The sequence below is a fragment of the Podarcis gaigeae genome, assembly GCF_964106915.1.
Source record: "Podarcis gaigeae genome assembly, chromosome: 12".
NCBI classification, from domain to species: Eukaryota; Metazoa; Chordata; class Lepidosauria; order Squamata; family Lacertidae; genus Podarcis; species Podarcis gaigeae.
Genome location: NC_139688.1, coordinates 12,976,199 through 13,002,523, shown reverse-complemented (window position 1 = coordinate 13,002,523; position 26,325 = coordinate 12,976,199). Strand labels below are relative to the sequence as shown.

The following is a 26,325-nucleotide window of genomic DNA, read 5'->3' as shown; positions in this document are numbered from 1 at the left end:
GAAGAATCCTTTATCCTCTGCCTTCCACCCATAATTCCCTATTCCTATTGATGCCATTCTCAACTGATATATACAAGTTTGCCCATGGGTATTCATTCATTAGAAGCCTTTATATTCAGCTTCTCCTGTACTTGGGGTATCTCACACCTTTGAAAGCAGGTAGATATAAAACCAAGGAAACATCCATCTATAGCAGGAGTAGGCAAACTGGGCCCTCCAGATATGTTGGGACTACAACTCCCATCACCCCTAGCTAACAGGACCAGGTCAAGGATGATAGGAGTTGTAGTCCCAAAACATCTGGAGGGCCCAGTTTGCCTATGCCTGATCAACAGCGTATCAGACATCCCTGTCCCACGGTTCTGCTCCATGCTTTGCTTCCTGGTGGAAGATGGGAGCATGAAGAAGAGTACCGGATGAAGATCTTAACTGGATTGGATCACATATGAGAAGTGGTATAAGACCACATGAAAGAGTACCCTCGAAATAAATTGTTGAATTACTGAGAAATCTTACACCTTCACATGAGCAACAAGAAGGGATCCAGAGGCCTTTATATGATCCACTACATGAGGACTTTTCAGCTGCCATTCCCACTTCAGAGCCCATACGCTCTCATAAGAACCTAAGAGGAGCCTGTTGAATCAAGCGGCCTGTTCTCACAGTGGCCAACCAGATGGCAATGGGAAGCCTGAAAGCAGGACCAGAGTTCTCCCCACGTCTGATTTCCAGCAACTGGCATTCAGAGTCATGCTGCCTCCAACAGTGGAAGTGAAACACAGCCATCATAGCGAATATTGTCTATGAATCAGTCTAATCCTCTTTTAAAGCTATCCAAGTTGATGGCCACCACTACTACTTGGGGGAGTGAATTCCACAGCCGTGTACTGTATGAAGTACAGTGGTACCTCGGATTAAGTACTTAATTCGTTCCGGAGGTCCGTTCTTAACCTGAAAGTGTTCTTAACCTGAAGCACCACTTTAGCTAATGGGGCCTCCTGCTGCTGCTGCGCCGGCAGAGCACGATTTCTGTTCTCATACTGAAGCAAGGTCTTAACCTGAAGCACTATTTCTGGGTTAGCGGAGTGTGTAACCTGAAATGTATGTAACCTGAAGCATATGTAACCCGAGGTACCACTGTACTTTCTTTTGTCTGTCCTGAACCGTCCAATATACAGTTTCATTGGATGTCCTCAAATTCTAGCGCTAAGACTTTTTAAAAAATCAGAGGATCAGGGAACACTCCATAGCAGTGTTGCAAGTGGCTACTACTAGAAGGGGGCAGGATCAGTAACACCCCCCTCATGCACTCTTTGGGCCATAATTCCCAAAACAATATTTTATATGCAATACAATATGATCTACCCTCCTGAAAACTCTTTCAAGCCAAGAGATTTCCCTTTTCATTTGCAAAAGCAACACTTAGGAGATGCCTCTGCTCCATTCATGAGGGAAAATGTTTAACATATTTTTGCCAGCAGACACCCAATCTTAACTGTAGAATTCTTTCACATACACCTAATGCAGTGAATCAGCAATTATTTTTCTAGTGCCTCCAAATGTCAAGATTAATTTTGCTATCCTTGGTAATAAAATGGTTTGAAACGACATCTTTAATCAGCAAGTAAGAATGCTTCCCTCCAATAGAGACAAGCTGTCACGAAAGGTCACCAAAAAGTGACAGGATGGAAATTACGTTTGTAATTTCCACTGAAATATTAATTTCTCTTTTAAGTGTTTTTTCAACTTATGTCTAGATTTTAAAGTAAAGAAATGTAGCTATACAACCAAGTTTCATTTCTATACCCGTAATTCCTATTAAGAGCAATCAGTACTGAAAGGAAAGTAATATTTATTACGCCAGTTCTACTACATTTTTTAGTCCTATTAGGTTGATCCCTAATAGACATCAATTACTGCAGATCTTTTAACGGCTCCAGCTGACAATGACTTTTCAAAGAAAAACTTGGGTGTAAGATACAAAAGACTTGTATAAAATACGTCATTTAGAACTCTTTGCAAACTGCTAATCAGTTTGTTTCATTTTTCATTCAACTTTTCATTTTTATTAGCTATAACAGTTTTATGCTATAGTTTACTGGACCATGTGAATATTCATAAATTAAATGACTATATATATTTCTATGTATATTAATAATCCTTCTAAGCAGGCCCCACACTGGTAAGAAGCATTTACTAATCTCTCAACTACTTTTCAGATTAGAGGACAGAAAGTGAAAGGGCTTCTGCAATTGTGGATGTTTCTAGGTACAACTGATTTCTGCTAGTAAATATCGCAATAACATCCTTTTCCAGCTGAATTCTGCCTAGACAGTAGCACAATAACACATGCACACACATATCTATTTCCACAATCAGAAAAATGATATTTTTATCTACATTATCCACCTATCTGTTTCTGAGATTAACTAGAGGTGCTGGTTTTAGACAGACACCAAATAAGTCAGACTTCTACTAGGAACAAGACCTTTTCAGCTGTGGTACAAATCTCAGGGAAGCCAGCCATGTTCATACACTCCACAAGTTTCAGGTTTTAGTCTATATCCTGGTTCTTTCCGTTCAACTCAAACTCTGCCTTTTGATGGGCTGTATGCATTTTCATCTTTTATTATTGGGAGGAAGTGCTTATGTCATCTTGGGTTTCAAGATAGAAAGACAAGAGGAAGCTGAGTGTAGTCAGACATCCATTCTGGACTTTAAGAAGGCTGATTTCAAAAAGCTTAAGGAAACTACTAGGTAAGATCCCATGGTCAGAAATACTCAAAGAGAAGGGAGTCGAATGGAAGTTTCTTAAAGGTAAAATATGGAAGGCACAAATGCAGACAATTCTAACAAGAAAGAAAAGTGGGAGGCATCTGAAGAAACAGCTGCACCTGGCATACCAGTAGTACATGTGAAAAGCATTTAAGGGTCTGATTGAACCATAACCTTAAAATGAATCAACAGTGTGATGCAGCAACAAAAAAAAGCTAATACTATTCTAGGCTGCTTCAATAGAAATATAGTGTCAGTTCCACTCTATTCTCCCTTGGTCAGACCACATCTGAGCTACTGAGTCCATTTCTGGGTGCCACAATTTAAGAAAGATATTAAATCTAGGAGTTTAAGAAAGATATTAAATCTAGGAGGTGTGCAGAGGAGGGCAACCAAGATGATCAATCGTTTGGAAACCAAGCCTGATGAGGAATGGTTGAGGAAATTGGGCATGTTTAGCCTGGGAAAGAGGAGAAATCAAATTTATCAAACTATTTGATAAATCAGGACCAGATAATCCCATATGGTTCATAACCTAGAAACCTGAAGTTATTCAGCCCAATGCAACACTGGTCTCTAAATCTGTATTGTAACACCTATGAACCTGAAATTTCAAGACCTGGCTACCATATCTGCAATGATTCCTGTTTCACGTACCAAACTCCTCCAATTGAGACCTGGTGAGTTCACATTTCCTTTCCTCAAAAGCACACTACTTTATCCCACCTTAAATATTTTGATTCAAATGGGAGCAGAGTATTGGTTTTGTTTGTTATTATGGTATGTATTTTTGTGTTTTTATATTGTAAACAACCCTATGGTCTTTGGGTGGGTGAAAGAGAGTATAAAAATAAATAAATACTAAATATAGTAAGCAAAAATACAGAAATATAGGGGGCAGTACTAATGTATACAACAGTTGACATGAATATGTGAACTATAGAGCTCCTTCCTGGAGGCTGCCATTTGCAGGTCTCCCTCCAATCAATCACTGTTTAAATGCCTATGTTACTTTCGTAAGAGACCTGAGACAGTGATGCACCTTAAAAGGGTATATCTATTATTATGATTTATTAAATTTGTATACCGCCCTTCACCTGAAGATCACAGGGCAGTTCACAACACGAAAACATAAATACATAATCAAACAAAAACAAACCAATAACCCCCCTCCGACAAACACATTTAAAAGGCCATGGAACAGTTAATCAGCCAAAGGCCTGATCGCAAAGAAACATTTTTTTCCTGGCGCCTAAAAATATGTAATGATGGCGCAGGTAAGCCTCCCCAGTGACAGCATTCCACAAATGGAAAGGAAAGGCCCGTGCTTGTGTTGCCAATCTCCAGACCTCTTGCACACAAGGATGGTCTTAGATGATGATCACAGGGTCTGGGTTGGTTCATTTGGGGAGCAGTCCTTGAGATAAGCAACAGAAAACACACTCCTGAGGTTGTCGCATCATGGGATAAACCAGCATGTTCTGTTCTCAAACTACACAAGGCCTTTGTATTGATTCTGAAGCTGAGAACATTTCAAAAGCAGACTTGTTTGCATGTACTTTTGCAAGATGGCACACTGAGACTGTAAATAATTCAGTAGCAATCCTGCCAGTTCCACCTCACTATGATGACAGCATACATGTGAGAGTTCTTTCAGGAACCATCTTTAATCAGCCAAACCTTCTAGAAAAGTGTGTGTTGGTGGAAAGACCTGCTCCCACGCTGAGCAGACATTGCGTGTCACCCTAGAGATAACACGTTTGTTCCCAAATTGGGAAAGAGAGACACATCTAGACGTAACCAAAAGTATATTCTTTTACTTATGTAAAACTGACGTGAGACCCATCAGACAGATATTCACTGTTCCTGGACATTTAAAAAGTATTTTCCTTTTAACAACTTTGTTTCTTGGACACAGTAACAGTCTCAGTCACCATTAAGACAATCATCCAATCAATACCAAGAAATGAACAGCATATTCCAAAAAGAATTACACCGCTTGCAGTATTGTTTCCTATTAGGAGTTTTTATTTTTATAATTTAGGCCTTCCTACCTTGTGCCGATTGCAGCAACCAGATAAAAACAATTATCAACCTAATATAATATGGTAGCACTTAATGTTAATAATAAGCATGACTGCCATGCAGACTTAAAATAGATTGTGTAAAAATGGCAGATAATGGGAGCCTTTTGTGCAAAGGATCAGGACATTTGGCTATTAATCAGAAGGTTGGTGGTTAAAGCCTGCACAGGAACTGCTATGGGCAGGATTTCTTCATTGCAGGGGGTGGTACTAGATAACGCTTGGGGTCTCTTCTAACCCTATGATTCTTTGAACATATCACTTTTATAATCTATGGTAATAGAAAGGCATTTGAAATTGGAAATATCAGTTATTTGCTCCAGAAGCATCTGGATTTTAAAAAATAGCTTCTGAATTAATACAGTATTTTCCAACCTTTATGAAATCACAACCTCCTCCTAAAAGTAAAGTACCGGTAGTTTAAATTGGGGAGGGAATAGAAGAAATAAAAATAAAGCTCCAGCTGCTCTGCTATCAAACTCTGGGGCAGAATTACACAGCCAATAAACAGAATAAATTACCATAATCCTGCAAAATTAGTAATGGATTTACAATAGCTGACATGTGCTTTCACCTAAAGTCCAAACTTGAATTTCAGAGTTACATACACAGAATTGAGCCTCGATGTGCAGCTATTGGCTACTGTTACATGAACAAGACTGCATGAACCTCACTTTTAAACTGACTATAGTTACCCATTGTGGCCAAACTTGGGGCGAACTGCAGTTCATTTAGCCATAAGTTTGGGCATAATAGGGAACCATGACTACTCAAAAACTATAAGCCTTACCTTCTGATATCCTTATGGCTCAAGGCTCATGCAGGCTCATTCATACAAGTCTAAATTGGCATTAGAATTAAACAGGCCAATTGTGCATTTTTTAAAAAGGCAACAAAAAATTGAAATGGTAGGGGAAATATTTTATGTTACCTGCCACTAAAACTCTATTACAGACCAACTTACGAAACCCTTTGGTTTGTGTTTCTCTTTGGTCACTTTAGAGTAATGCTTACAGATTCATACTAAACTGTACAAATAATGCGTTAGTTTGTTTTATTAAAAGCACCTAAATTCTAGTGCCATGACCACTAACCAAAAATCTTACCCAAAGTTTCTGGAATGTTTCTTCGCTCTCTCGTTACATCCGAAAGTCTAATGATTGTTCCTTCTTTCCGTTCAGTTTTGAAACGTAATCGACCAGATTCTTCATCATCTTCCTCTTCTTCATCAGACTCTTCTTTGGTTTCTTCTTGAAGCTCTAGGTTTTCAATAACTGCCTATTAGCACAGGAGGATAAATGTAAATTATTGGTTGGGGAGATTTTCAATATGCTAGAGTGAAGTTACTTTACAGTGGCTATCTTTGCACATAGCACTAAATCATGATTTAGTGTTAAGTGTTTGACATTAACCCGAGCAAAGTCTGAGACTCACATGCTTCATCCTCCCACATGTCCCACATGTTCCAATTTCCCTTTCACATAAACTTTACTTGTTCTGTCATATGAGCCAACAGATTGCTACTTAAAACCCAACTCTGGTCAATTTAAAAGCAAGCCAACTTATGAAGACAGTGTGTATAACTAACTAGTTTGCTTTAGGCTACTATCTCTGGTTTGTACAAAACATGCCAATATTTGCTTATTCTGACCCTGATCCTACTTCTTGATGTGCTACAAGAAAGCTCAGTACCCTATAAAAAAGAAGATTCAGCTAACACCATGAACTGAATCCTAGCTGCCTGGTGTTTCTAAGTCCTTTGTGAACACCCACCACTATTATTTGATTAGAATATTTCTAGACCAGAAAAAAACAAAAAGGGAAGATGTTTAATATTAGGTGTAAGGGCTAGAACCCACAAATGAACAGCCACTTTCACACACTAATATAGTCTCATCAGGAAGCATGACAAAGCAGAAGGCGGAGCAAGGTGGCTATGCTTACCGCAAGGTACCTAAAGCCATCAGTACAATGTAGCCCCGAGAAAAGCAACTGTAGGTTAATGAAAAATACAGCTTCATGTGTACAGCTAGGAAATTCAAGCCAATATCCAATGCCTTATTGGACAGTTTTTGCCACATGCTCAAAAACGATAAAGGAAAACTAACATTACAGGCAAAAAAACTTTTAGATCTTGGGACTCGAAAATTCAGAAAGGATGGGGCTCTGCAGCTGTTTAGCCCACTGAAAGAAATAGAGGGAGGGGTATAAATGCACTGTATACAAACTTGGGGTGGCTAACACAGCAGAACAAGAAACATGAAGGAAGGGAGGAGGTGCTTATTACATACACAGTACATTCATTCACCATATGGAGTTGAAATGAATCAAAAATGATAAAAAAACAGTGGCATATTCAAATGCTGTATTATTCTATTATTTGGACTCATCCAGATCCTCAGCATTTTAAGTTCAGTCACTTTACTTTCTAAACAGTTTTCAAGCCCTTGCAATTCTATTCTCTACCATTGTAACACAAGTAGAGCATGTGCATTTACTGATATAGGAAATGCTTTAAACACACTTAAGAAAATACAACTCACCATGGGCTTTAAATGCCAAGTGAGCCAGTGGGTTCTGAGGAAAACACTAACTTGGGTGATGAGCCTTTATTTAAGATCATGAAGAAAAAAGCTAACTGCCTGTCAAACCATCTAGCTAAAGCTCCAACTTCCTAGTTTAAAAGAAACTGAGAACTAGGATGAAGAACCTTAAATCCAAAAGGATAATATAATCCCCTGCCTCAAATACTGGCAGAGAAAGCTAAGAGTGGCAGCTAGTCTCTTGCAGAAGAGAGGGGAAAATAAAATGCGTCAAACAAAAATGAACTTATTGCTCAGGTAATAATTGGTCTTCTCATGGACGGCTGCCCTAAGTCACTCTGAATTTCTTGTCTCCATCTGCTGGCAAGATGTCTGTTCATCCAAAGTTCTTGAAGTGTCAAGTGTCAGAATTCTTGTGGCATATAGTATATGGCATTTTTATTAAAGGTTTGGCCTTGCTTAAGGCTTCATAACCCCTTGCCTCCATGGCCCCTCCAACTCTGAAGTGGATAAGATAGGTCAGGAAAAGAGAACTTTCTAATGACAACTCTTTAGAAGACTGGCTAACTAAAACCTTGCTTTGTCAATATTTCAACTGAAATAGGAACCACTAGTTTAAATTTAAACCTCTTTACAAGCAGATGGCCAGTGATGTCTGTTCAATGCAGATAATTCCCTCCAATGTTTTGAGAGCCTGAAGAAAATTAAATTACCATTGTACATAAGTGGCTCTAGAGAGATGAGTCAGTTCCACCAAAAGAGGAAAAAGTAAACACAAATCAAGAGTTGTTATCACCATGTACAACTTATCAGTTGTGCAGCCCTACTTGTAATTAGGCTTATTTAATTACAAAGTGATGCCAAACAGGTTTATTTTTGGCCAAGAGCATACTAGTTCATGTTTCAAAGTCGCTTCAGGTATTAATAAGAGAATAATGAAGAGAAAAAGGATAAACTACTAAAATATCCAGGTCTTGTCTGCAGGGGAGAGATGTGTGTTTCATTCTTTCCCTCCTCTACCCTGGCCTACTGCCACAAACCCATACCACAGCTAACTGCCAACACTCCTAAAGATGTGTTAACGTACAAGCTAAGGAAATTCATATATGAGAAGAAAAAGTGGGGCTGGCCAGTGAGTGGTCACGTGCAGAACTACAAGTAGCTGTGAGATCTGCCAGAAGAGGAGAAACACGTAACAGTGGGAGTAGCGGATGAGGAGGAGCTGAGCATTCCAGGGGCACTGTGTACATGTCCCGAGGCCCTCAATGATCATGGCAACTGCTGTCTGTAGCTTAGAAATGTTGGCCATCCTGACAAATAGAGCCGCTCATAGCTTAGACAAAAGAACATGTTTCAAAAGGCAAGGCTAACAAAGAATCATTGAACAGCTTCTCCTCCTATCTTTTCCAAAAAAGATTCACATGAGGACTGCCAAGAACAGACGCAAACCAGACAAAACCACTGTCAATTCCTGAAATACTTTTCAATCCCTTGTGCTAAAGAGTATTTTGCCTTTAGGATTTCACTTCTTCAAAAGTACCTCTTCCGACTCATTTGGAGGTGTCTGGGTGTCAGCAACCTCCTCCAATTCTTCTTCAGCTACATATTCTTGCTGTTCAATTGCTTGCTGCTCACTGTAGGACTGCATATAATCTTCATCCTGAAATAATTGCATGATGAAAATGTTTTAATCTTAAAATGCTTCTGCTTGGGGGAGGAAGCTATGGGAGGACACAAATTTCATCTGAAGCTGCCTGGGTCTCTTGGTCACAACTGACTGTTCTGTCAGAGCCAGTCTTAACCAGGGTTCCTTCTTAACCAGAATTTAAAGCTGGTTACAAGGAAAACCAAATAATGTTAACCATGACTTTAATGTAACACTTTAGATGTGATTAAGGAAGGGAAGAGGGAATTTGAGCATGTTAGTTAAAGGGAAGGGTGAGGGAAGAAATTGGGAACCTTTATGTTTGGTAATGGCCCCAAGTAGAATGCTCTGAGTTCAATCCATGTTGAAGGTACTAACGTCTCTTGCACAAACAACTAGTTTAGGAGAATATAAACTATGAGTGGGAAACCTGTGACTCTCCAGATTGGACTACAAACTCCATCATCCCAATCTGGCTGGGCTGAAGGGCCACAGGTGTCACCAGCCCTGATTATTTCAACACAAACTGGTGGTTTCAACACAGTAAGTTAGGGTTACTATAACCACTATAGCTATGAAACATTATGAACTTAATTAAGAGTAAATAGCACCAATTCCTTAAGATGTTTTTCTTTTCCAATTTTAGCGAAGGCTCTACTCCATACATAAGCAGTGCAGCACCCCTATAATCCAACAAGTATACTTCTTTCCCTTTAATATCATAACATATGCCCACGGAGTAATTTCTAGTAACTCCCAACTACTAGATGCTTTACCACCTTGCACAACACTTTACTACATGCTTTACAAGAAATAAATGAAGCAAGTTTAAGATATCAATGAATCCGTTGCTTCTTTATATATATTTTTGTACACAATATTTTGGACAGATAGTTATGTTATTTTCAACTCAAGTTGGGCAGCCGCTTCAGCAACTTCAACTGAAACAATTATGCATATGACATTTGGTGAAGTAACCTCCAACCTCTTTATTCAGCTTTAGACAGTTCTCAGTTACAAAAAAAAGAGGAGGGGTGGAAAGGAGCAAGCAGGACATCAATCACTTTGGAATATTAGCACCTTAAAGATGTCTTTAGCAGGTCAATAATCTTTTCACCTTCGGAGGACTTTATCAGATCGTGTCTAAAGCCTGGATAAAAGCTTTTGCATTAAGTACTTCTAACAATTGGCACTGTCTCCCCACCACACAAAGCTGTTTTTTCCTTAAGGATACAATCCTCAAGGTCATGATTCTCAACTGCCTTCCAGAATGACAAAGGAGCATTACCTACAGCCAAACAAGCTGTCAACACAAACTTTGTCACAGCCTAGATAAAGAAACTGGCAGACAGTGATAATAGGTCTAATTTTCCCCACATCCCTAGGGAGGTAAACAGATTTCAAATCAGTCTAAAAACCTAGGCATGTGGAGCAATGTTATCTCAGATAATACAATAGAAAGAAACTCACTGTAAAATCATCTAGAGGTTCATTGATTTCGAGATCTAGCACTCCATCATTATAAATCTCTTCTTCTCCCTGATCTTCCCCATATTCTATTTGGGCTTCTGTCAGCTCAGCCTCTTGGCCTTCATACTGCCCTTCTTCTGTGTATTCCCCAGAATACTCTTCAGGCACTTCTGATTTGTCATAGCCCAGTTCATCCTCCCCTTGTTCATACTCTGAATCTTGTTCAACAGACTGATCATTGGCATGCTCCGAGAGTTCAAAGGATGTAGCTACTTCAGATGTAGCATTAAGACTAACTGTGACACCTTGAGTGCTATGATAACAGTAAAAAAAAAGGAAGATGAAAAATCAATATATTAACCACAGTATGACAGCAGGTTGTGTGCATGTGCATTCTGTACAGCATGCAGATAGATCATACAGTGTCTGCATTCAATAGCAAAGTGCATAGCTCACACATCGACTTGACTCTATGCCACAAACTCATAATATGCATACTTATACCACAGCTTATCATCAGCTGCAGGCTATTTGACCAGAGGGATCAAACCAACCAGATGGTCTAACAGGTTAGGCTGACAAGAAGTACAAGGTAGCCAAGCAAGCTGCAGTTCATGTTAATTCCCAGACTACCGTACACTATCACAACACTCACTACTCATCAGCCTGAGCTACATTAATGAATGATGCCAGACATCAATTTGGACTTCCATTCACTTTTATCTCTTCCAATGAAATAATGCTTTTAAAGGGGTAGGGCTGTTTGAATAGACTTTGAATTGGAATCTGCATCGTCTGTAAAAGTTCTATTTTAAATTTGTCCTCAAAGTGTCTTATCTAGAATTTGAGGATTCAGAAGAAGTTAACCAACAAATTCTGCAGTAAAAGTCAATGACAATTTAGCCAACTATAGGATCTCCCCCACCTTAAAATGCCCTTAACTATCCAGAAGGAACAATCCTCTAGTTTTCTTGCCTATCTTTCAAAAAACAGACACGTTAAAGACATAGAGATGAACAAATTAATGCAGAAGAGAGTATGGGACTGAATGTTGAAGTTGTGCACCAATGCAAATTATTAGGATTTCCATCCAATTAAAAGAAAACCTAGTTGACCAGTTAACTCTACAGATTAACTGTAATCCAGTCAAATTGTTAGGTTTGTGTATGAATAAAAACAACCTTTCTTAGGCAACAATCATATAATGTGTTAATATCCACTGTTAGCCAAACTCAGAATAGACCCAATGAAATCAATGGACATAAGTTCATTATTTTCAGTGGGTCTACTCTATGATTACTCAGGCTTCATTGGATATCTCTCTATGTGTTTAAAATTATGCACGTTACCACAGGTATCACCTAAGGAGAGGCCTTGTTACCTACACAAGGAAATATGGGGCTTGCCATCTGAGATTTTCAGAAGTATTCACTGCTACAGAACATTGCAGTGATGTGGGATGGAATTTTTTCCAGTGCTTTATTATTTTACAGGAAAAAAATGTTTCATACATTCATTAGTAACAATAAATGAATGACAACTGCATATGTGATATTAGATAAACTTGGCAATTTCAACATTTTCAGCTTTGTTCACTAAACACAAATAAAATAAACGTGCTGTCATTCTGGGAATTTAGAAAAATTGTCAATGCAGACTGAAAAATTTCAAATGCAAATTACCCTGCTATTATAATTCATGTAAGAAAATACAAAATTTTCAGACAAATCCACACAACTACTTTTTAACTGATAAAATATTTTTATTTTTAAATATTTTTAGACAATTATACATTGCAGGCCTAAAATTTAACCAATTATTCAATTGGAATGTCTCATTAAAAATAAATTCCTGTTGGCTTCCAAAATGGAAACCAACTTTTAAAATCAGAATAGCACTGCTGAATGCATCTGAGGAAACAGGCTCTATATAGCAGCTGTATTTTCTTCAACTTTGTCTGAAATGTGAATTTCTAGTCATACTCTTCCAATGTAAAAAGTAACTTATCTTCTCTTCCCAATATGAAACACGTGAACACCCCTATTTCGGTAAGACTCATTCAAGGCACTGATCTAGAAACTCAATTACATTACTGGGGTGAAGTAGTAAGAGACAAACCTGAAATGTTGGTCCTCTTCGTTGTCACTCTGTAGAAGATCATCATTCAGTTCTTCATCTGACATATCTGACTGCGTCTAAATTTTAAATTTAAATAATTGCCCTTGAGATAACCCAATATGTAACATTTAAGAACACAGCAAAGAAAGCTGCTCTCTCAGCAGTGAACCTTTTACAAGTAAGCGGCATTCTTTCATGATTAACACTGTTTTACGGCTTTACTCTGAACAGCCCATGAACCAACTGATTAGCTATCTTCAATATTTTAAGACTCTTTTAACTCAAACATCTTTTACCATATATATGCATGGTGGTAGCGCTCCTGTTGCAACCCACCTTCAATCAGGCTGCTACCCACAAGTGGGTCCCAACCCACCAGTTAAAGACCACTGGATTAGAAGAAAATAGTATAAAACTTTGTATTTAAACGGGCTGCATAAAAAACTGATGAAAATTCGTATTAAAAAAATCAACATTCACAAGCAATTTCAAAACTTACAGTAACAGCCTGACTTTGAAGAAGGAAAGCACATTTTCCAATATTAGGGCTAGACAATGTAATAAAAAATCAGTGTGGTGCAGTGGCAAGAGTGTTTGATTTAAATCAGGGAATCCAAAGTATAAATCTCAGCTCAGTCTCAATACAGTAAGCCAACAACTTACGTGCGGTTACGTTCCAGGGATTGGGCCTAAAGCCAAAATTGTGTATAATCAAAACATATCAGGTGCAATGGTGGGTGGGATTGTCAAAGCAGTTTTTTTCGTCTACGTCCACCCAATTCCACCCCTCTTTTCCATTATTATTATTTTGACCAAGCACGTAAGGTATATGCACACAAGGTAGATGTGCATAAGTTGTAGGCTTACTGAACTCAAAAGGCATCTCTGGGCCAATCACTATCTCTAAGCTTTACAACCATTTGTTAAGGAAGGTTAGGACAGAAAGGAGAGACTTGTGTATGCCACCCTAAACTCCTTGGAGGAAGGCTGGTCTAAATAATAAAGTGGTTTGAAAGTGAGATCTTACAAGACTCCTCAGAATCAGAGCTTACATTTGAAGAATGCCTACTGCCTATGAAAAACATACCAGTGTCTGTTATAAATATAAATATGTATAGAGTAGTGGAATGGAAATGAACTAGAGGCCACACAAAGGGAAGATAAAAAGAATCTGGTTTTTGCACAATCACATATCAGGGTTTCTAACTTGATCTCTTGACCAATAGGAGTTTGTAGTACCAAAGCTTGTGGCAACACTGCTGGCTAGAAGGTTCAATTGGCAAGACAAGAGGCCAGAAACTGTGCCATGAAAACTAAACACCAAACAAAACTGGAAAAAAGCCAACAATTACTGCTGAACTTACAGAAAAACTCCTCTCACAGCAGCATGCTACATGACAGAATATTTAAAAGATGTGACCTTGGGACAATAAAGTGGGTTTTATTGGGCAGGGGTGGTGGTGAAGCACTTAGGATTTAACAAACGTATGTATATTCAGCTCTCTCTTACTCAACATCTAAAGGCTGCTATTCTAAAGGTTATTTTATGTGCTTATTTATAAAATTTGTATACTGCCCTTAATTCAAAGATCTCAGGGCAGTTCACAGCGTATAAATACAAAATAAAACCATAAAATACATAATAAAAACAAGAAAACACACACCTGCAACACACTTAAAAGGATAGAGGATATAAATCAGCCAAAGGCCTGGTTGAAAGGCTAACTGGGAAAGATCTAGAGACAGAAAGTGTGTGGAAATTGGAAGGAGTTCAGAGAACAGCAGCAAAATTGCTAAAGGTTGGATAAGCTGTTATGCTGCTCTGAACACCTTCCAATTTGTTAATTGTGTTGTCAACATTTGTTTCCATCCAACAGAAAGCAGGTCAAGTAACCAAAAAAGAGGCATATTAGTACAACTTGTTTTAAAGGACAACATATCCAATTTTATATTAACCCCAAAAAGACAATTTTAAAAGCAGGCTAAAAAAATTCTTTGAAAAAAGAAATCGTTAAGTAGAAGATTAACAAAAATGCAACAGGGATGAAGTAAGTGAGACAACAGATCTACTACTGTTCGCTTTGTTTAAAAATGCTGCAAGGAAAATGATAGGGAAACCACCACATGATAGGTTTAAGAAGCAGTATAAACAAACCGCATCACAAGTAACAAGAGGCATAGATCAGGCATAGGCAAACTTGGCCCTCCAGATGTTTTGGGACTACAACTCCCATCATCCCTAGCTAATAGGACTAGTGGTCAGGTATGATGGGAATTGTAGTCCCAAAGCATCTGGAGGGCCGAGTTTGCCTATGCCTGGGCTAGATTGTACTAAACAATAGGTTAGACCAAACCCAAGTTAGCTGGACCCACTGAAGTCAATGATATTCAAGTCATGACTCAAAGTAAGAGAGTGGGTACTTGCCACAAGTGCTTATACTTTGTGGCCCACAATTTTTGCTATCCTAGTAGCCAAACCACAATAACCCTTCCTTTGTTGACCTTGCACTGCAGCTCTGCAATGAGATCAAACGCAATCCTCTACTCCACTCTAAGCCTTGGGTTTGGAGCTAGAAAGAGGTAACTTGCTAGTTTGTGTGCCTAGACAATTCCAAAGCTGGGAAAGTGGCTATAATGCTTTACAGGCTAGGGTCCACTCGCCACAGCAACCACAGAACCTTGTTTATAGTGGATATTCCCTCCTCATTTGATTTGCTACATACACAGATCTTGTCTCAAAGAAAAGCATCCATGTTTAACATCAAACAGGACTAATAGCTACATCAAGTATAGCAATGCATACTTTGGAGAACACTGGTATTTTTCAGTGCAAAGAAAACACAAATTGATGAATTCATGACTCTGCATAAAATAATATCAATATGCTCATTTTACTTTTGCCAGCCCACAGAAAGGGGAAAACAGCTATTAAAAGGAGCCTAACAAGCTTTCCACATCCAAACCTCTGGGAAATTTTCTCAGCCCTCCTCTGATTTCCATAATTTCACAAAGCGCTAGTAACATTTTGGCATCCATCTGTCTCAGGAGACAATGGCAGGGGTAAAGACACACGCTTTATTGCAAGTGGGGCAGATGAAGGTGTTTTGCTGCTGCAGGTGCACCACGGAGTTTATTCTCTCTGTGCTCCTCCCAGCGGTCATTTCTCCTCTGGTCACTACTGTTGATACATGAACTGATTGTCTGTTTCCAGGCACTACTATAAGGGCCAGAAAAGCTGGATGCTGCAAATCTGATGGTTTTCAATCCTGTATTCAAATATCTATTTTTTTGCACTTGCCTGGCAAGATCATTGATACTTGGTATACAAACTCCTGCTAAATATTCAGGTGAGAGTTTAAAAAGAGCTATTTGTCATTATTAAACAAGAATATTGCATACTTCAAGTTTCCCCTCAATGCAACTGCTCTATATAACCAACCTTTGGCCTTAGAACAGGTCCTTCTATCAGTAGCTTCTGTGTACATTTATGTTCATAACAGCCCTCACACCACTTTGTGAAGTAAGCAGGAGAAACTGCCAATCATTCCATACATGAAAGAAATAGCACCGGCTGGGAAACCTGGCTTTGTTGAACTCTTTTCAGGCTGCCATATACAAGCACATGCTTGAAGATAAACACAATCAGGTTACTGTCAGAGCTGCTCCAATACACTCTACAAAAACAGAAAACTGGCAGAACCAAAGAAGTTAATGTCTTTTTTACATATTTATGCATACAGCTTACTTATTTACCTTTTTGCCAGCTAGCAAATCTTCTCCTAGCAAGTCATCGTCTAATTCACTGGAAGAAAAAATCATTCACAGACTTACAATGAGCTTTCTGAAGCAAGGATTCTAAAAGCTATTGTAGTAATTCATAAAATAGTCAAAGTTATAGAAATGATTAAACAATTTCAGGGTTGCCATATTTCAAAAACATTTTTTAGGAAACCACCAAAATAAAAACTCTGCTGTTATGGGAGCCTTTCGTCTGAATAGTGAGATAAAAATACTTTAAATAAACAAACAATTAAATTTATTATTATTTAGGTGACTGAAAGGCTAGAGACAAATAGTTACATAGTGCTTCATGATGATTCTAAAAGAACTTATGGTTTCCATTTTACCACCAGTTATTTAATATTGAATCCTCCAGATCATTTTTGACCACTGACTCTTAACAGTACTGAAGAACAGCAAATTAAATATAACAAATGCAAAACACATTTTGATGTATCTAATTTTAAAGAAAGATTAGCAGTCTCAAAACCATAGTTAGTGCTTGATTTAACTCCTTTCAAGAAAAGCTACTTACCACAGCGTAAACCTCTCATAGCAAGAGGCAGGGAACTTACTGAGCATAAGGAGTGTCACAAAGGAAGACTGCCAATCTTCATATAATGTAATTCCAACACATTATCAACATTGCTAGGGGTTCTTTTGGCTCAACTCTGTGGTCACCAAGATATTATCACTCCTTCTCCCCAATAGCTCAGTCTGGTTTTGCCATACGTTGGAGCCACATGCAAGCCTGTCTTGTCTTAGTTATCTAGACCAGTGTTTCCCAACCTTGTGCCTCCAGCTGTTTTTGAACTACAACTCCCATCATCCCTGACTAGCAAGACCAGTGGCAAGGGATGATGGGAATTGTAGTCCAAAAACAGCTGGAGGCACAAGGTTGGGAAACACTGATCTAGACTCTGTTTGGAGCTCTCCAGGGTGCTACTTGCTGTGACTCGTGTTTTAGGACTGCAACCTCTGCTTTCTTTGCCTGATCTTACTTGGTCATGCTCACTGGCATCCAACCTCAAGATTACTAAACCTTGCCCAACTGGAATCCAGTCTCTCCTTGACCTGGCTTTATTGACTGGATCCTGAACTGGACCTTGCATCCCTGGACTAGCACACACATCCACTCAGGCTAGAACCCTTACCACTGACAGAACACCAGTCCCCTAATGTTTTCTCCTGAAATTAAACATGCATGGGGAGAAATGCTCATTGCTGTTCAGGACAATAGGTCAGGAGGCCATTCATCAAAACCACCCTAAAGATACTGCATTAGAAAGAAAGTGAAGGTTCACCTATACAATTTCTGAAGAGAACACATATCTAAGAGAAATCAACTATTCGAGCTGAAAAAAGCAACAGTTTGAGTAACATACAATTCCTATTCCTTCCTCTTATCAAATATTATCAGAAACTTTCTTTCTCCGCATCTCCTCTGTTCCCACCCCACAAAAGCAGTGGAAGCATTTGCTCTGTTGAAAAGTAGGTGCTAACTGGGATGGGGACACCAATATCCTTTATAAGTGGCAAGAAAGAATTCAGATATGAAGTAGTAGTAACAAGATATAAAAGCAAGCTGTCATTCTATTGGTGTTCACAGTGCGAAACATTTGGAAGAAAAAAGGATCGTGTGCAAATATTACACCATGCGGGCCTGATCATATGGTGTGCTGCAAAGAAATAATGTTCTGCTACAGTCATGTCCTGGCTGCTGACTAAAGCAGCAGGAGTCACCATTGCTGGCACTCTGGAACTATCTCAAAAGAGTGTAGGGAACAACTATTACACGCCACTTGAACCTAACTGTACACAATGATAGCATTTTCAGAAACTCTTCCCTAGCTACAGCCACCATCTGTAGCCACCTGTTCCTATACTATATAGATCTGAAATAGTGCCAGAGTGGCAGCACTAGTTGCAGTTGCTGCTTTGGTGAACAGGGTCTTTTTTCTTAGCTGAATACTGGGGACAGGGCTCTCACTGTGACGGTACTCTGCTTGTGGAACATTCTTCCCTGGCAGATTTGCCTGGTACTGATCCTGTTGTCTTTTCAGCATCAGCAAAGACTTTTTTGTTTATTTTCCCTCAAGTTTTATTTAACTCTTACTGCTTGTTTTAATGCTGCTGTTTAATGCTGTTACCTGTTTTTTAGTACTGTGTTTTACTGTTCTATTATTTATTTTAATCGTACTTTGGTAAGTTTGTAAATGTTTATATTTAAGGGCACCACAAAAACGTTAACAAAAAATAAATATGTAACCTGTTTTGAGATCTACAGGAATTATAATGTGTTAGCCACTCAATACTGCTAGGAGCTGTTGCGTTCAGTTTGCCTTAAGATCTAGGGGCACCAACAATGCAGTTCTCTACAACTTGCCTTGTATAAGATGCTGCTGTAAGCCAATGCAGCACAACCCTTTGCTTGCATCACAACAGAAGGTAGTCCTGGGTTTGAAATCTCTAATATTTGCCACTAGCATTAATAGGAAAAATAGCAAAAGTCAATTTAGATATTAAAAAATGTTTAAGAGGATTTTTAGGAACCTGTTTGTATCCAAGATAAAACATGTTATGCTTTAAAGCAAAAAATATTTTTCCCCATGGAATTCTCTCTTCTTAACTAGACTACATTTAGTTATGAAGCCAACTGCAAGAGCAAGCCTTACCCTGCCAACATTTTAGGCAATGTTCTTCATTATACTAGACTTGTTCATGTCTCCAGACTAAGCTCTTCACGACAGGTGTACATTATCCACAACTGAGCATATGACACAAACACAGCAGGCAGATAACTTCATTAGTGTATGAATTTGCACTTTAAAAAAGCAGGGTACAAAATACAAACTCAAAATAAAATGGAATACCATATAATGAAAAACATTTTTAAAAGGGCTTACCTGTCCCAGTCTTCATCTCCAGTTCTCCTCCTCCAAGATCTTTCTGCACCAGGCTTATCGAACTGATCAAAGTCATCATCTGCAAGCAGAAGACATTTAGTGATTTGCACAAGAATACAGAAAGAAAATCACAGATCATAAAACAGCAGTGCTGACATTTTCTCTCCTTAGAACTTGCCAATTGCTCTTACACTTGTTCTTCTATGAGAAGAACTGAAAAATATACTAGACTTATTAAAAGGAATCCTGAAAGGAATCCTTCTAGTTTGCCAGTAGTACCATTAATCTTCTCAATTCCATTATGTTATTGATGCTGTTCACTGCCACTGCTTTCTTTGATCTTTTGATTGCTTGTTATTATGTTGGGTGCTCCACTGAGAATCATCTTAAATAAATGTAAGCTCTTTTAAGTTACAATGGTAAAAGCCACAGCACCCTATGACAGCAAGTTCCATAGGTTAACATGCACAATAGAAAACCAAATTAAGTTTGCCACTTATTAATAACAAGACTAAAGGACATATTGTAAAGCAAGGGATCAGAATGACTATTTTCTGTGCTTGTCTGAAGTGGTACATGTCTCAGCTGATTTTTGCATTTAAGATTTCTATTAAGCTGCCATGGACATTAATTTAACAGAAAAACCTGATATTTTTAAAACAGAGGTTTAACATTAAAACTCCACCAATTCCTAGTTTTCAGTAACTCCTTCCTGCTGTGAAAGACGTTCCATGCATATGCAGGAAATTGACAGAAAGCCTATTCTTTTTTTCTGCAAACAAGAATATGGATTTCAGAAAGCTTTCCTGCCCTGAAATGTTACCTCTGTACAAAAAGTCACATGACATCCTCTTCAATATGCAAAAGCCATCATTACTACTCAGGTACTGACACTCAGGTACTGACACTGTGAGAGCCATTACTCCTCCTTGTGGCTGTTCCACTGAAAAAAACTTCTCAATAACCGCACACCCTCTGAAAATTCAACTGGACCTGCCTCTTTCATCAGACTTATTAATGCAGAATGAAGCTGAGACTGCAAAAAACAACAACTATTAAATGTTCTGTTATATAGCTAATCTTAATGTCTTTCATTGCAGATGGTTTATTGTATTTATTGTTGTAACCCACCCCAGGGTCCTAGTATTAAGGCAACGATCTAAGTTTATAAAACAAACAAATGTACCTTTTGACAAGCTACATGTGCCTACTATAAGTATGGATCTTGTTATTACTCACAAATTCATTTGACATGACTCTTAGGAGAACAATTCCCCCATGTGTTTCAACATCTGCATGAAACTGTTGGGAGAAGCCACATCAAGGTTAGGATTGATGAGTCATCAATATGAAGAGGACACTCAGCTATGACTCATTTTTCTGTCTGCTCGTTTCAAGGAGGCTGTTGAACTCTGAACACCTGTCTGGAAACTCTACTGGGTTGGTTGAAGGTAAGCAAGCTTAAACTTAATCCAGGTAAAATGAAGGTGCTGTAGATGACTTTGAATAGATATTTCAAGTTGTTCAGGACTTTCTACTTCAGCAACAACCACTTGATTAGAGCTCAGAAGCAAACGGGTAACCATTGCAGTTCTTTTAGGAGTGGCACAATATGCGCCTGGCCAGTTAGCACCCTGGATGCCACTTTCTGCAGAAGTGTCAACTAACAGTGTTCAAGGTCAGCCAAACACAGAGCACATTACAACAATCCAATACAGAGGTCTACAAAACCATGCACTACTGTTTCTAGGTATTCTCCATCAAGGATGAGACATGGCTGGCAAACCTAGGTACCTAGGCTTCAAATTATCACACTGAATCTAACAGTATCCCCTCTCCCACTTTCAGGGCAAGTGCAACCCAACCCAGAGCTGGCAGATCTTTCATTTTCTAAACCCAAGAACCAGGAACACACAACACCTCTATCTTGTCTGGATTCAATTTCAATGTGCTAGCACACATTCAGCCCAATGCCGCCTTCAGGCAACTGCTTCTCCTGATTCAGAGGCAAGAGACAGACAGACAGAGCTGGGTGTCATCGACATACTAATGACACTTCATTCAAAATCTCCTTATGACAGCTTGCAACAGCTTCATTTAGATGTTGAACAGCATCAGAGACAAGACTAAATCTACAGGACACCGCAGGTCATATCTCATGGTGCTGAATGGTAGTTCCCCAATGCTACTTTCTGGGAATAACCTCTGGAACAGAACTATTGCAAAACAGTGCCTCTCAATCTCAATCCATGAAGCCCCACTAGAATGATAGATACTATGATCAACGGTATCAAGAGTCACCAAACTGAAATATGTGTAAGGCTGTATTCCCTGAATTCCTCTCCCAAACAAAAGTAATCAATTACTACAACCTCAGTAGCCTTAAACCAGATTAAGGTGGACCTAAATAATCCACTTCATTCAAGGCATGCTTGTAGTTGGGTCACTACCACTTTCTCAAGCACCTTGCCCCCTCCCCTTGCCAAAAGAGGATATTGGTGACCCGAAGATTTGTTAGGAACTTCAGTGTCCAAGAAAGTCCTCATTGAGCACAGATGGCACTTCCCTCTCCCACAATGAGTATTTGCCACACACTGCACCCTCCAATTCAACCCCCCTGGACCCAGTCAGGTTTTATAAGCCATTGAGGCAAGAGTTGAGAAGACAAGTGGTAGGCCACCCTGCAAGTTTACATTCAGACTTTCTTATATCAGCTGAAGATCTCATTAATTTCAAGATTAAAAAAAGAAAAGAAAAAGAAAGGCTACCTGACAATTGTTCATATAACTGTGAAGAAAGCAGTCAAAGTAATACCCTCATCCAGAAATGAATCTAGGCCCCATTGTTCAAAAGATGGCTTAGGTAACCAGTGTCTGCCAAGCAATTAGTTCTGTTAAGAGCAGTGGTTCTCAAAGGGTGTGGTGTGTGACACTGGTGTGGCAGGAGATGATGGCAAGTGTGATGGGAAGATTCAAGGAAAATCAAAGGAACATTTAAACATTTCAGTGTAGTATATAATATCAAAGTATTTTTTTTATTTGCAGAGAATGGGGCATCTTTTCAAAATGAGAGCAAGAACATCAAGTGATACTGAGGACAATCCTGTGATCCAAAATCGCCAGCTGAACAAAATTATGAGAATAGTATTGGCTATTCTTCTATAGTTCTCCACAACATATTGTTATGAACAGAGATTTTCAGCTCTCATAAATGTGAAAGATCAGAAAAGAGAAAGGTTTATTTGTGTTGATGAGGAGATGAGAGTTTGTTTGTCTCAAATTAGACCTAACATAAATGAGATTACCTGGTTTATAATTACATTTTGGGAATGATTCATTTTCTTATGTAGCTGCATTGTTTCATACTTTCTGAGTGTCCCATGTTCATACTATAAAGTAGTTGTGTTCTATTTTATAAATCAAGCACGGCTAGGAGTTGCTTCTTTTTGTTATCAATTTTTAAAATGGTGCAGTGCAAGCAAATTTTTATTCTGAAAGTGTGGCCCAGAGAAAAAAAGGTTAAGAAACACTGCTTTAGAGAGTGAAAAGTCTCTAGGCATGCTAACAATGAACTGTGGGGGTTGGAATATAAAACAATTTTCCAATCCAAGGAAGATTATGCAATGCAAGAATGTTAGAAGTTTCGCAGTAAATGTTTCAGTTGTGTGCTTACTTGCTAAAGCTTAGTAAGTGTTAAGGTGGCATTCAGAACCATCAGTTAGAATTGCAGCATAGTTTTTGCGGAAATTAGTAATGTACATGATATATCTGACAGCAGAATTCAGGGAGTACTCTGACAAATCTTAAGTTTCCAGACAAAGTAATGATATTAAACTGCAATCACAATTCATAATTTAAATCCAAACAAAGTTTTGCAAAAATAATATTTGAGCTTCCAAATAAAATCTAATAGTGTAATATCAAGACACTCAATTGGAATTCAATATTTCCTCAGGTCCATTTGGCACTATCTCTTCTCTGATACTACTTCAAGACCCTTTAACTGTCATTGCTGCAGTTGCTCTCAAGCAAGTTGAAAAAACTCTTGAGGGACTCTAGGATGGTTTCAGGTAAAGTAACTATACATTCTTATGATGGGAACAAAAAACAAAACCGATTAAAATGTTCAAAAAAAGTTTCTAACCTACAGATGGGTTACCCCAAACAAAATTAAATTCACCTAGCAAAGAAGAGGGAACATAGTACTAAAAGACTTTTTTTCCTTACTGAACCATGCTACCACAGCAGTATTGAAAGAATCACTGATAGCACTAACATGACTGAGCCTCCCTTCTAATTCCTGGATCCAGCACAAATTCAATTGCTGGAATAGCCAGGCCAGCTAAAGGAACAGTTCTGCAGTTGAGTGTTAGTTAGAAAGACAAAAGGCCAGATTGGAGAGTTGAGTGATTTGAGTTAGAAGCAATGCAGCAAGCTGAAGAAAGACTCGGAGATGTTTGATTTCTCTATGAATCCAAAGTTGTGGCTATGGGAGAAACAAGGCCCTCCACTGGCGACTCAGGTTGTATATATGTGTAAATAAACAATATATCCTAAAGACATCACAGTCTCTGCTGTTCCTCATTCAGAGGAAAACAAGCCTTGGGTAAGTGTCTGGAACCCCTCAAATCTTGCACCACACAGATTGGGGTAGAGTGCAACAATATGTAAAAAGGTGTTAGAGAAGCAACCCAATCAGAATAATATCAGATCATTTAATCCTTACTCCCCACTTGTTCAAATGCTCCGTTTCCAGAGTTGGTATTAAATCCAGTGCAGTCCACACTTGTGACATGAGACTCTCCCCTATTTCAAGGAAGTCTTACAAATCAGATTGGTCTCTCCTGCTTTCCTAGCTATAAAAGCACGCACATAATTCATCCTCAGACCCGATGTCTTTCAGCGCTGACTTCTGGTGGCCCACTCTTCATCCGAAGTGAGCAGTCTGTGGTTATTGGACCATAACTCCCATCAATCACAGCTGGCTGCTGGCCACCCTGCCTGGGACTGATGGGAGCTGGGAGTTCAACGAACCTCTGACGGCTCACCTTCCTGATGAAGGCAGTTGGCAACTCCCCGGGCAGCTCCAGCATCAAGCATCCCTTTCATAAGAGCATCGTACCGCTTGTCACTCCCCCCCCCAAATATCTACTCCCCCGTCTGCCAGTTCCCCGATACCCCAGAACCAACCCTGCGCGCCTCTGACCAATCTCTCTCTCCCTCTCGACGTAATCTGTAGATGAAGCAACCCCACCAGCACAGGGGAAACTCGCGGGGCCCTCTAGCTATTTCCTGTCAATGTATCAATAGATAGAGGATCATTCCACGACCGCCACGTTAGAACCGACGATCCGCTTTTGCTTCCTACAGGCCTTACTAAATAACACCCCCCGCGCGAAAAACAATGAGGGGGCGGGGTTAAACCCTATGGAAAACAGTAAGACTTCCTTCCGAGCAAACGACGGGGCTGACAGGGACGCCTGTACCACCCGCCCTTCTAGATCAGAAGCCCCCTCCCCACTCGCACGCTCCCCCCAACCGCCTCCCCGCCCCGCAACTGGGTCCCGCCGTTTGCATCCCGAGCCGGCCGCGCCCCCTCGGCCTTCGCGGGCGGAGAATCCCCCCCCCGTACCTGCTCCTCCGTCCCCTCCTCCTCCCAAGGCAGCTGCCATGGCGTCGGGCCCCTGCGAGGACCCCCGCGCCCCTCCTGCTTCTCTCGGCCCCGCTGCGCTGTGAGGGAGGGAGGTGGGTGGGTGGTTGAGCGCCCGCCGCCGAGGAGGAGCTCGAAGCAAGCTAGCACAACATGGCGGCCGGCGGCTGAGGGAAAGACGAGGGGAGCGGGTGGTGGCGGGGGGAGCGAACGACGCCACTGACGCCGCGCTGCACTCTGGGATACTGGAGGACCAGCTCCCTACGTGAGGCAGCGCGCCGCTCGTTGGTTAACCCGCCGCAAACAGGCCTGGAAAAAACAACAACCCACTTCTCGCGAGCCTGCGCAGTTTCGGAAGTAGGGCGGAAAAGGCCGCTGGTGGGCGTTGGGCAGTGACGCAAAGGGCTTGCGGTGCGTGCGCAAGGAAATGGCGATCCCGCCCCCGCTGATTTCGCTGACAAAAAAAGCTGTACAGCAATACGCATGCGCGCAGAGGAAGGCTGGCGGTTTGAAATCTCGACGGAGCAGCGGCGTGGCGCATGCGCAGAAGTCATTAATTGAGTTGGCGCTGTAGGTGGGATTTTTCCAGGGCAGCTGGGAAATAATCCGAATTAATCTTTCTTGCCGCTGCCGGGTTCCCTAGGGCCGAAACAAGGAATATATGCTTGGCATTTGAAACCCATCATTCTTCCCATTCCGTCTTTCGCCCCAGCTGATCCGTGTCCTGATTCTATTAGTAACAGCGATGAGGATGAGGATCTCGCTGACACGCATAAACACCCCCAATGGGTGCTGGTCGTGGGAATGCGCTCGGCTGCGAGTTGACGTCCTCTGTCCCGCGGAAGTGAGCCCTCGGCAGTAACGCGGGAGTCGCCTTCCCGCATCCCGCTCCAACTTACCCATTTTCGCCTCCCATTCCTGTTTTAGAAGGGGGCTCTGGTTCGTTTCGGCGGAATTAAGGCTTCAAGCCTCTGACCCGCTGGCTGACCTCGGGGGAAAGTGGCCGCCGACTCGTTCTCATTGGCAGGAACCCAAACCCCCGACGGCAGCGCCGGGTGGCTTGAATTCTGCCCTCCTTCGCCTGAACTCCTGAACCTGCCTCGCTCCGACTCCGCTCCCGGTCAGCCCAGCTGTGACTCGCTGGCCGGGGATCTCTGGGGCTCCCCAGCTTTGCTATCCTCCAAAGTCCCTTTTTTAAAAGCTGGGACTTTGTGTAGGCAGGCAGCTGCCGTTCTTTCCCTGGGGAAAAGGAGTCTTCGTCATCTTGCGATGTCCTCCCTGTTTGTTTGTTCCTTTCCCGACTGCTTTTTAAAGAAGTGTTCCAAGGAACGTGGACTCCTTCCTTCAAGTCTGTT

General features: G+C 40.4%; 1 protein-coding gene across 3 annotated transcripts in view; it reads right to left on the bottom strand.

The window, feature by feature from the left end:
* The window catches only part of RBM33 (RNA binding motif protein 33), an 87,455-nt gene extending 62,219 nt beyond the window's left edge, over positions 1-25,236 (bottom strand). Inside the window, exons 1-7 of one of the 3 annotated variants that reach the window (XM_083704645.1) lie at positions 24,953-25,236; positions 19,322-19,400; positions 16,389-16,437; positions 12,636-12,712; positions 10,518-10,830; positions 8,943-9,062; positions 5,966-6,137 (exon numbers count right to left, since the gene is read on the bottom strand). In XM_083704645.1, coding sequence (XP_083560771.1) covers positions 5,966-6,137; positions 8,943-9,062; positions 10,518-10,830; positions 12,636-12,712; positions 16,389-16,437; positions 19,322-19,400; positions 24,953-24,992 — 850 coding nt within the window. In that variant the 5' untranslated portion in view covers positions 24,993-25,236. The remainder of the gene's footprint in view (positions 1-5,965; positions 6,138-8,942; positions 9,063-10,517; positions 10,831-12,635; positions 12,713-16,388; positions 16,438-19,321; positions 19,401-24,952) is intronic. The other 2 variants (XM_083704644.1, XM_083704646.1) reach the window with 2 other exon arrangements.
* Between the last annotated feature and the right edge of the window lie 1,089 nt (positions 25,237-26,325).